The 11,806-nt window shown below is 40.1% G+C and overlaps 1 protein-coding gene across 2 annotated transcripts; it reads left to right on the top strand.

The window, feature by feature from the left end:
• The first annotated feature begins 322 nt into the window (after positions 1 to 322).
• HMGXB4 (HMG-box containing 4) lies at positions 323 to 9,984 on the top strand. 2 transcript variants are annotated; one of them, XM_054386395.1, is made up of 12 exons: positions 323 to 353; positions 930 to 1,070; positions 1,414 to 1,433; positions 2,356 to 2,422; positions 3,236 to 4,164; positions 4,351 to 4,368; positions 5,568 to 5,649; positions 6,439 to 6,503; positions 6,766 to 6,871; positions 7,424 to 7,593; positions 7,927 to 8,049; positions 9,874 to 9,984. In XM_054386395.1, the coding sequence occupies exons 1-12, from the start codon at positions 323 to 325 to the stop codon at positions 9,916 to 9,918; spliced, it is 1,797 nt and encodes a 598-aa protein (XP_054242370.1). In that variant the 3' UTR covers positions 9,919 to 9,984. The 2 variants fall into 2 exon arrangements, with proteins under 2 accessions (XP_054242370.1, XP_054242369.1); XM_054386394.1 differs by lacking the exon at positions 1,414 to 1,433 and having other exon boundaries at positions 930 to 1,048; positions 2,347 to 2,422.
• Positions 9,985 to 11,806: the final 1,822 nt, after the last annotated feature.

The following is an 11,806-nucleotide window of genomic DNA, read 5'->3' as shown; positions in this document are numbered from 1 at the left end:
TTACTTCTAGTGATTTTACAAGGAAAAGATGGTCTTTTCTATCTTTAAAACAGTAGAACAACCACCCTCAAATTTAATTTAAAAAATATATTCTGTCAAGCCTGAAGAGTAAGCATGAACCAATCAGAAGGTAGACTTCTTTCCTTTCCCACTGTTTTCCAGAGAATCTTCACTTGGTTCAGAGGAAGTTTCCCATTTTACGTAGTGATTCTTTGTGGGAGGGTTATTTTCATTCTCTGTTTCTTAGACCTTTTCCTGTAGATGGGAACGGGGGAAGGAGCCCAGGCGTGGCAACACATTCTCAGGCTCCTGCAGGACCGCCATGGCTTACGATGACTCCAAGAAGAAAGAAGGTATGACTGCTTCATAATCTCAGAGGAAGTTGCCACAAAAAAAAAAAAAAAGGTACTCTGCAGCCCTTGCAAGGCCATGCAGTCAGAATGGGAAAGGAAGCTAGTATGCCATGGAGCCTGTAAATTTAACCTGGCCAAGTTGCCAGAGGATCCCAAGCCCTTGACTTCCAGGTGTAAAGTACTAGGATTTGAACTTGAGAGAAATGGGTGTTATTTCCTGGTCAAGCACCCTGACTGGAAACTGCCACTGCAGCCTTTCTTCTCCCTGCCAGGTCAAGGGAGTGGGAGACTAGGATAAGGATGCGTTCAGTCATGGTAACATTTCTAGGTCCAGTTGTCTTTAGACAGAAATATATAAGGGTTGAAAATGAAATCTTGAGTGAGAGTGTTAACTGCATTAGAGCACTGTGCACTGCCATCGGAGCACAGATTCATGGACCCCTTGTGCTTTTTGAGTTTTGTGCATCACTCTCCTGTCATCTGCTGTTACCTTATTTTATGCACTGTCCACATATCTGTCGTTCTTTAATGGGGTATTTAATTCCTTCCTTTTCCCATTTCACATAATTCTTAAAGAGTTCCTAGAGAGTGACCGAGGTGTTGATGACGTGGGGCTGGCAACTGCAAGGATACAGCGGGAGAAAAAACGCTCTTACAAGGAACTGCTGCAAGAGGAAGATGAGATAGCAACTCAGGTCAGGAAGCCCCAAAGAAAAGGTTGAAGGTGTCAAGATATGTGTAAAGTTAGTTATGGAATGGGATGGATGAGTTTCTTGTTCTTTTTCATGCAGATATGCATGTAGAAGACAGCAAGAGCAGCTATTGTTGTCCAGTAACTTTCCTGTGGAAAAGGAGGGGGTTCATCCAAAATATAACTGAAACCAGAAAATAGGGTAGTAAGAAGCTGTCCTAGTCTTGATGTACAATCTTACAAGTCAGAATATAGCAAAAATAACTTTACACGTACACTCAAAAAGTTTTTAGAATTTGTGGTTGTATGAATAGCCAGCAAAGGATGCACTGTTGTCTTCCTGATTCTGCAGACAGCCTGGAACAATAGCTCTTGAGAGGTATGAACTTGTCCTATTCACCTCTTTGGGGCCTCAACTCTAAAATTACATAGTGGCAACTTAAATTTCTTCAAAACTTTCCACTTTGAGCTAAATTTTTTGCTGTAAGCTGAAAGATGACTATTGTGATTTTTTTTTTAAGCTGGAAAAGAAGTTCTAGTTTGAAATTAAAAACTTGTACAGTGCAGATGGAATTCTGTAGAGGACCTTCAGTTTCAGAGCATAAATTGATCAAATGACAAATAATGACATGTTAAGGGCATGTTAAGGACAAGTTTTTTGACCCATCATTTTAGCTGTCACCTCTCTCTGCCTCCTTTCACTTCTTTTATCTTTTTCAGCACATTAAACATGAACTGCTCACCTTCATTTCAAGGCTTGACAGCCTATGCATGCATAGTTATTTTTTAGCTTTATTAAGAGGTAGATGCCTGTCTTTTATCAACTCACCAGCTGATCTCCAATTGCTAGCTTTCCCTGGCCATTTTTTTAACACTTTAAAGTGTGATTCTTTGATTTTTCTTGTGTGTTGCTCCTCTCACTTTTGGGGAGCTCCCTACAGAGATCTGTCTTTGAATTTCCATATAGCCCTGCTCTGCTGCAATAATGCCTGCAGAAAGCTTGATGCTGGCTAGGTGGCTGATGTGCTGAAACCAATCCTGACCAATACCACTTTTTGTATTTTCTCATGCATCTACCACGCTTTTTGTCTCTTATCTTAAATCTTCCCTATGGGCTTTTGGAGAGAGAGTCTGTTTGGCACCTTGAATAATGATCCTGGTTCATACCTAGGATTCCTTGATGTTACAGTAGTACAAATAACTCTTGATATCTCCTACAAATTGTTACCTATGTCAGTAGTCCATGTGCATCTCATATTATTTTCCTCATGTGTGTCAGCAACTTTTTTCTCCTTACTCTAGGACACTGAGCTTTTTCCGGGGTCAGAACCTCACAAAAAGAAGAGAAAGCACTCCTCCGATGAGTTCTGCCACAGAGGTGAGCAAACAAATGATGACTTTGAGGACAGGATGCTGTTAAACCAGTGTCACCAGGCTTTGTGGCTAGCACTTTATGGGAGGAGAATACATCAATGATAGGACATGTCTTAGGACAAGCAACAGAAAACCCCATGCTGATCAGCACCAGACAGCAGATTAGGGAATTATATTTTTAGAGTGTAGTTTTGCAAATTGCTATTGTTGTGAGTCAAGACCTTCCAACCCTTTTTCATTGATAAGTTGTAGTTTTCTAACTCAGGCCTTCCCTTTTGGCATTTGCATTTCTTTTATTTTCCTTACCAGGTTGCATAAGATGGCCAGAAAATGACAATTCTGTTCATAAAAGCTTAAGAGGTTTAAGATCTATTTTTTTTCGCAGGGAAATGAGAAAGCCAAGAGGAAATTTCATCAAAATCTGTTTTCAGAATGAAAAGGCTTGTATTTCATCTCACCCTAGCTGAAAATGGCATGAAATCCTTGCACTCAAGATGTAATTTCAGTCTTAATAAGATACCTTTTCATCAAAATATGTTATTTCACAATACAGTACAGAGTTTGACAAAACATAATGATCTTTCCTACTCTTTCTTCCTGTCTTAAACTGACTAGTTTGGCCAATACAGCTCTTGAATTGTATCTGTACAGCTGCACTGAGCTGGCTACATGTGTCCCTGATCTGTTTAAGCCTGGATGGAAACCTGTTGGCTGTAATCATAAGTCATGCCGGATTCCCACTTCGCTTCTTTGGGCTAGTGTGATGCTGTCTTCAAGGGAGTCATCTTGAATGTACACTTCTCTTGATCTGTTTCAGGTGTTTCGCCTTTGGATCTACCATCAAAGAAGAAGAAAAAAGCAGTTTCTAGCCCATCCTCAGCTGATACAACCATGGATTTACTCAAGGCTATCACCTCACCTTTGGCCACAAGCTCAAAGTCTTCAAAGAAGACCTCTGAAAAATCATCTTACTCTTCCTCTGGCCATTCTGAAAGCAAAAAGGAGCACCACAAGAAGAAGCTGAGTGGCAGCAGTGGAGAGCACTCAGTGGATGATAGCAGCTTCCACAAATCTAAGAAAATGAAACCTCTCTATGTGAACACAGAGACCCTTACTCTCCGGGAGCCTGATGGCTTGAAGATGAAGCTCATTCTTTCACCAAAAGACAAAAGTAGTGCTGCAGATGATGATTCTTTTTCCTACTCTTCAGCACCATCAGCCACAAAGAAATCTTCAAAGAAATCAGCTCGAGATGAGCAAGGCTCTGTCCTGCTAGGTCATGAACTGCAGAGCTTCCTGAAGTCATCCCGGAAGAAGCACAAATCACCTTCAGACTCGCATCCACCTTCTGAAAGTTTTGGTGCTGACACTTCCCTTTTTTCAGAGGGCCATGGGAGCGAGTATGAGGTTTCAGGTATGGAGGCACCACCAGAATCTGGTTCCTCTTCTGGTGGAGAGTTGGAGGCTGGAGAGCTAGTGATAGATGATTCTTACCGGGAAATTAAGAAGAAGAAGAAGTCAAAGAAAAGTAAGAAAAAAAAAGACAAGGAAAAACATAGAGAGAAGAAGCACTCTAGATCTAAAAAGAGTTCTGGGCATGCTCCTGTGGGAGCAGCAGAAGTAACAGTGTCACCACCACCTCCATCCAGTACCCCCTATGTTCTTCCTCCAGCTCCTCCTGCTGTTTTTCACTCAGACGGTCAAGGTGAGAAGAGGAGGAAAAAGGAAGACAAGGAGAAGGACAAAGCTGAGAAATGGGAAAAGGAAAAGGAAAGAGAAAAAGAAAGAGAAAAAGAAAAGGAAAGAGAAAAGGAAAAGGAAAAAGAAAAAGAAAGAGAAAAAGAAAAGGAAAGAGAAAAAGAAAAGGAAAGAGAAAAGGAAAGAGAAAGAGAAAAGGAAAAAGAAAGAGAAAAAGAAAAGGAAAGAGAAAAGGAAAGAGAAAGAGAAAAAGTAAGGGAAAATTGGAGGGGAAAATGGAAATTGGGTTGTGGGTAATGGTGAATTAGACACTTCATTACAAAGGCACGGTTAAATTGAAACAGGAGGATAACTAATAGCAGGATTGATGGTTTGACTGAAGCATATTTGGAGAAGTATGTCAGTCACTGTGATTTTTGTTTGTAACAGAAGGAATATATATCAATCTGCTTTCGTGACATGGGCAGTCTTTGGCCGATAAGAGGTTTGAAAAAGTTATACTTAATTTGTTTGACACAGGTTATGTACCAAACACAGATGCATCATTTTCTAAGGTAACTGGTTCTCACTATTTTCAGGCTTTTGAACTAGCGATGCAGTCTATTGTCACAGTTCCTGTAAAAAGGAAGCAAGCAAGCTGTAGCCTGAAAAATGAAAGTATTTAGCCATGATTCCTGTATTAAAATGAAATTCTAATTCTTACACACTACCACATTCACAATTTTCTCCCTTACTATACATTCAGTTTTGCACGGTTAATGTATACAAATACGAGTAGAGAAAATGGTAACTAACATATGAATGAGTTTACAGGTGATAGAACTGTATCCATGTGAGTATATAAATGGGGAAAAGCAGTTTATGTATGTTCAGGTAGATAAAAGATGCTTTATGTCAGGAAATGAGCAGTCGTATCTCAAGTTTTTTCAGCCATTAGTCTGTTCTGTTTGGTAAGTTTTTTCTGATCATAGCTCAGCAACTGCTTCTGCCACAGCTGTCAAGTGTCTTAGTACTTCCACTGTCTCTTTTCCTTCCAATCTGAAGTGTTTTGTAAGGGTGCAAGGAATGGACCAAAACATTATGATAAAGACTAAATTGTTTTAGCAGAACTATAATAGGTACTGTGAGTAGTATGAGAGGTGCCTTCTTTATTATTTTAAGTTTTAAAACTGACTTATTTAAACAAAGTTGTTTGTTGATTCTGGATTCATAATAGCAGATTGTTGTAACTTAGGAGTGAAATGCATTGATAAGAGTTGTTGCAAGACAAGACTCGTTCTGGCAGGTTCCTGTGCTTTCATAAATACTAAATTCAGCCAGAACATGTAAAACCATTGCTTCTTCAGGTTCCTGATCTAGGCACCACATCTTTCTTTAAGCCTTCAACAAACACCAAGTTTCAGTAGAAGTCATAATTAAAAACCTTTGTTTCCTTTTCTTCTTCTGACTAGCCAAAGAAGAAAAACATGTCTGCCTATCAAGTGTTCTGCAAGGAATATCGTACAACTATTGTGTCTGAGCACCCTGGAATAGGTGAGACAATAATCTAGCCTTCTCTCGTTTATACACCAGTCAGTTTAATTAGCACGACACATCATTCGTGTTTCAGTTTACTAATTTTGACAGAATGCAAAGAAGCTGCCAATTTTCTTTCAATAAGACTTGGCAAAGGGGACAGGTGGTATTTGTTTTCGTTGTATTTTAACCAAGCTTTGAATCTGGATTAAGAAATTGCTAGCTTGCTCTTACTTAAAGATTTGTTACCTCGATTGTGTCACTTCCACAGAATCACAGAAAGACAGGGGTTGGAAGGGAATCTTTGGAGATCATCTAGTCCAACCCCCCTGCTAATGCAGGTATGCCTAGATCAGGTTGAATAGGAACATGTCCAAGCATGTTTTGAAAGTCTTCAGAGAAAGAGACTCCACAACCTTTCTGGGTAGCCTGTTTCCAGTGCTTCATCACTCAAAGAAGCTTTTCCTCAAGTTAAAGTGAAACCTCTGGTATTGTAAGTTGGTACCCATTGCCCCTTCTCCCATCACTAGCCACCATTGTAAAGAGCCCAGCCTCCACCCTTCAGGTATTTGTATGTCTTTCCTATATATACATGTATGAGTTTATATTCCTGATACCAGCTTTAGGGAAAAAAAAAATTAATGGGAATGCACACTGGCAGTTATTTTCAGGACAGTGTGGAGAGTTCTGGTTCTGAAATTGGTTCCGTCCTAAATGTGTATTCATTGGCTGGTAAATTTCCTATGTTCTCACCATGATTTTATGACTTCATTTGTTTTAAGCATTTTTCTTCTTTCTTCCTGACAGATTTTGGAGAGCTAAGTAAAAAACTGGCAGAAGTATGGAAGCAGCTACCTGAGAAGGATAAACTGGTGAGCGTGTGAGATGCTTTTGTAAATGATTTCTGTAAACTAGGTGCTTAGGTCAGCACATGCCAGCAGCATTGCCACCATACCTTTAAAAATGCTGCCTGTGTCCTCAAAGTATGGAAGCCTTGCCCTTGCAGTCATAAAAGCATCCATCTTCTTAGGTTATTGCTTCACCAGTTACATCATTCAGCCTTCAGGTCCTGGCATCAGGTAACAGATTTACCTAATGTTATTAATCTCTTTTTGTATACCGTGGTAACCGCAGATCTGGAAACAGAAAGCTCAGTATCTCCAACACAAGCAGAATAAAGCAGAGGCCACCACTGTGAAGAGGAAGGCCTCATCTTCAGATGGTGCACCAAAAATAAAAGGTAGTTGTACTTTTATTTACTCTAGTGGTCTTTCTTGGACAGGGAAGATTGTGTTGCATTGTAAAATAAGGAACAAAGATCCTTTCCTGCTTCACACCTCTGCCTGCTTTCTCACAAGTCTTGACATGTAACTGATCATATTACTCAAAAACAGTGTTTCTGTGAGAGTGATAATGATGTCATCATCCTAAATAAATTTATATTTCTGTGTCTTAATTTGTAGAAGGTTAATTTGGTTTAGTAATTTAGGGGTTGAAATGTAAACCAAGAAGAGGCAGCAGGGAAGTTCTAGTTCCTTGCTGCAAGAGGAAAACGGGTTGTTTGATTTGGTATCTGTTTACCAAATATTACAAACCAAGTCTCCCAAATTTCATTCAGCTGAGGTTGATTCTTTTCATACATAAAAGGAAAGTTTTTGACTCCAGAGACCACAGGACCAGGTTCACAGAGCAATGTAAGCATCTTGTGCCTTTGAGATTCGAGTGTTGCTACTGACTTGTAAATAAAAGAATGAAATAGGGAATGTGAAATTTTAATTTGTGTGCTTTCTAGCTTCTCCAACAGGAGTGATTTCCCCTCATAAGAAATATCCCACCAGTACCATGGTGGTGTCCTCCTCACCAGCCAAAGTCCCTGAGACAGATCCTATTGATGTGGCTGCACACTTACAGTTGCTGGGTGAATCTCTGAGCCTCATTGGACACAGACTGCAGGAAACAGAAGTGAGTCTGTAAGCAGCAATGTCACAATGATCTCATGCAACCTATATAGAGGACTGGGAGGGGGTGGTTGTTATTTTACTCTAAAGTTTTGTTTCAGTTGTTCCCTATTTTTTTCCTACACCAGTATGTTGTCAACTGAATTCTTACCTTTTTTTTTGAACCAGCAGCTCTCTGTGAAGCACATGGCATAGTTTTGTTACTGTTTAAGTAATGAAAGTGGACTGAAGCTTGAGAGTGAAGATACTGTATCTGCATGAGAATCAATACAGCTGTGAAAGAACCATCATTTTCACTACTCATCCCTACCTGTTTTTTTTCTTTTATTACTTCCAGGGCATGGTGGCTGTTTCAGGAAGTTTGTCAGTACTCCTAGATTCAATCATCTGTGCTTTGGGCCCATTGGCATGTCTGACCACACAACTACCTGAGTTGAATGGCTGCCCTAAGCACGTTTTGGTGAGTTCCCTGTGGTTATTTCCATTCTATCAATGTTAATTTCAGTAGAGTCTAGCTTAGAGCTTTTCTGTGCATCAGTCTTATGATGTAGTTATAATTCCAGGGCAGTACACTTTTTATAGAGGAATATTTCTTGACATTCTCTCAGATGTAACTGCTGTACAATAAGCTTGCAAGTTTTTTTTCTCCCAGTGGCAACTGACCTAATATTTGTAGCATTGATTGCAGTGCGTATAGGTCCTGGTTTAGTGCTGAATCAATCTATCTGAATCAGATACTGTACATATACCAGTATTTTTGAAAGTTCTAATTTTCTGTAAAAATAAAAAGCAGCTTCTAGCTGCACTGTATCACACAATCTGTTTTTCCTTTAGTAGCAGAAAAAATGGCTTGTGATCTCAGGATTCCTAATACGATTGAGTAGGGACTTTTACACATGGCTGGAACTTTCTCCAAGGAAAGAGAAACAGTCTCTTGTTTTAAGGAACTGCATAACTACAACTTCTTTTCCACTTTACACTTCATATTGAGACCTGTGGACCTAGTTTAAGGTGGCAGTGTAATCAGGAACCATACCTCTAACATGAGACACAAATAAAGCAGCTAAGTAGCCTAAGCAAACAAATAAATAAATAGCCTACAAAAGTTAGGATAGTAAAATAAATCTGGCAGAGAGAACAACAGAAATGGGATACGAATTCACATGTTATAATAGGGCAGCCCAAACATTGATTCATTCTGAGAACACCCTATTAACAACAAACTTGACAGCTTAGGCTGTGAGCTCCCACAAACTGGCAGGTCTGCACAAAAGCTGAGTCAGTGGGGTGTTCCCATCCTAAGCCTTGGAAAAACATCTTACCCTTTTTTTCCTTCCTGCTTGCCAAGTGCATTCAGTGCAATGACAACATATGACTAATGGTGCTTATATTGGAAACTTGATCAACTTACTGTTATAAGGAGCAGTGGTGCTTTAGGTGGATTAAGGCACTTACCCTTCACTTCTGAAAAGTGGTATTCAGACTTGATGGTAACTAAGCTACTCTGATTTTTACCATCAGATACATAACAGTGGTGGTCAAGATATGGATCAAACTGGCAGTGGTTGTGTTGCATGCAGAATGCAATTTACCTTTGCATTCAGTAGGTGGCATTGCTAAATTCTAGAGCTGTAACTGGTGCAGATCCAGCTCCCCTGTCTTCAGCAATAAAACATGGTATTCCTAAGGCCTTCTTCAGCCATTCAGCAACAGGCTTATGCTTACTGAAATGCTGGATTTGAATAACATATAGATAACCTGCTGCTGGCTCTTGTTTTCTCATGTGCACAAGAAGGACTCTTGCTCTCAAAATTATATTACATTTTGCAAGGAAAAGTGGCAGGCACTTATTTTTCTCATCTGACACCATATTAGTATGTGTATTTAAGGGCTTCTCTCTTGTGAGTGTAAATTCAAGTAATTTTTTTATATGCTACAACTTTGACCACTTTGCTCAAGTCCTTTATCACTAGTCTTGCCTGTGCTTGATGTGATATAATCAGTGTGGCTTGTTTCAAGTTCAGAGATCGAGTATGGGGTTTGTAAGGAAAGGGAAGGGTCATGTGAGGAAAGCCTCAAGCATTTCCATTGTTTCCAGGTGCCTATAGATACTGAGGCTGCCTTTACATTTGCAGTGGTGTAAAAATAAGCCTAAGAGTGGTGATGAGGACTAGGCAGATGACTTGCAAAACAAGTGAACATGCTTAATGCCCTTGTTTGTGTCATTTTTAAGGATTTTGAGTCACTACGTGGCAGTAAAAAAATCCTGAATTTTTTTTCCCAGTCAAACACACTAGACAACATCGCCTACATCATGCCTGGACTTTGATGGGAAAGGATCCTGGGATGTACTTAACCTCTGCGTAACTGACTTGTGTACATATGCGCTACACCGGCACTGCTGAAAGGCTCCGTGTGTAGGGTTTTAAAGTTTTATATCTTTATGGTATATACATAGAGTTGTAACTATTTGACTTCTCTTTTATGAAAAGTTGTGAAGTTAAGCTGAGAAAACCCTTTTGTGTTTGTGAGTGGAATGTCCTCCAATCTGAAAGTATTTTCTATGAAGCATTCAGAAAGCTTTAGAAATACTTGCCTTAAATTCAGATCCTTTAGTGGGGGAAGCAGCCAGAGAATGGACTTCTTGATAAAAAGAAAAAAACAGGAAAGAAAAAAAAAACATGAAAACAGGTCATTGAAACAGGTGGCCAGGAGAGGCTGCTGCTGATACTCAACAACTGAATGAGCAACCTGCTCTAGTTGGACTTTCTTTAAGCAGGGAGTTGGACCAGATGACTTCCTGATATCCCTTCCAACCTAAATTATTCTGATATTCTATGGGAAGGTAGAGATGATGTTTTGAACCAAGGAATGGAACCAAACTGTTGACCAGCCCTATTTCTAATGGGTTTTCAGTTTAAAATCTGCTTGAGGAGAAAGATGGATAGCTGTTCAAAGATAGAGCTTTGCCTTTTGGTCACTTCTTCTAACCCCCTCCTTCAGTTAGGAGTAACTGAAAGTTGTCAGCCTCAGCTGGCTGGTCTGGTAGCTGACATCTGAAGTAAAGTAGAAGATGACAAGAAATTTAATCTTTTTCTTGTGGACTTGCACCCGAGACATCATTAGCACAGTATCTCAAGCAGCTTGAGAGAATGAACCTCCTGCTGGTTTTCCAAGGGATTGGTCAGCCTGCTTTGATGAAGAGGAGTGTGGAAGCAGATGGGGAAAAACTTGGAATTGCTTCTGCCCGTCTTGCAGCTGTTTTGTGAACAGACAACTCTGGTTTCTGAGACTGCTCATCCCCCATGCCTTTCACCAGCAGTATTGAAAGAGCCATGGTGCTGCTGTGAGGCAGTGACTAATGACCAGTTTAAAGCAGTTATGGCTGAGTGAGGCACATGTGGGTTGCTTGGACCGAATCCCCTTCCCTCCAGCCACGTATTTGGTGTTTGGTTTTCTGCTCCTCTAGAAGAGGAGCTGCAGGAGAGCGCTTGATTCTCATATAGGCTTTTGTGTGTTTGTATGTATGTGTATGTGGTGTTCATAGTATTTAACTTTTGCCAGTATCTGTAACAGATTTTATTTATCCTGTATATTTCTCTGTGTGTGTGTGTGTGTGTATATATATATACATAATTTAAAAGCAAAAACCCCTCCCTCCACCAACAGTGTGGGGAAAAAATTAAACAAATTTGCCTCACCCCACTTCATGCAAGAGTTGGTTGTATACGTAGCAGTAAGGATTGCCACAGTATGGAGAAACATCAGGAAGGTTTTAACTATTTGTAGAAACAAGCTATCTTGTGAAGATAGGTAGAAAAAGTGAAATGTAATTTGACTCCAGGATTTCCAGCCTCATAAAAAGTTTTTAAATGACAGAAGAGCAATTATTTACTTCCAATCTGAAGTCTAGCCTCTGTTTTTTCAGGGCAGTTGAAAATGAGCTGTCCTTCATTATGTCTGACCCCCAAATCACATTTCAATGAAATCCTCAGGTGTGCAGGAGGGTTTCTCTCCCCTGTTCCCCTTTATCATGTATTCCCCACCCATGCCTGTACAAGGTAGCCTGTCTCTTACATATTTTTCTCAGTACAGGCTTAAGTTTTCTCACTCAGAGAAAGAGGCAGAAGGTTCTCGGGCTACAAGTTCTCAACCCAAGCACCAGACCAGAGCTTGCATATGTGACTAATCCCAGTGAGCCTGGAACTGGGAAGAGC

Source organism: Indicator indicator, chromosome 14 (genome assembly GCF_027791375.1).
Source record: "Indicator indicator isolate 239-I01 chromosome 14, UM_Iind_1.1, whole genome shotgun sequence".
Taxonomy (NCBI): domain Eukaryota; kingdom Metazoa; phylum Chordata; class Aves; order Piciformes; family Indicatoridae; genus Indicator; species Indicator indicator.
Note: the sequence above shows the minus strand (reverse complement) of the source record. Positions and strands in the feature narration are given on the sequence as shown.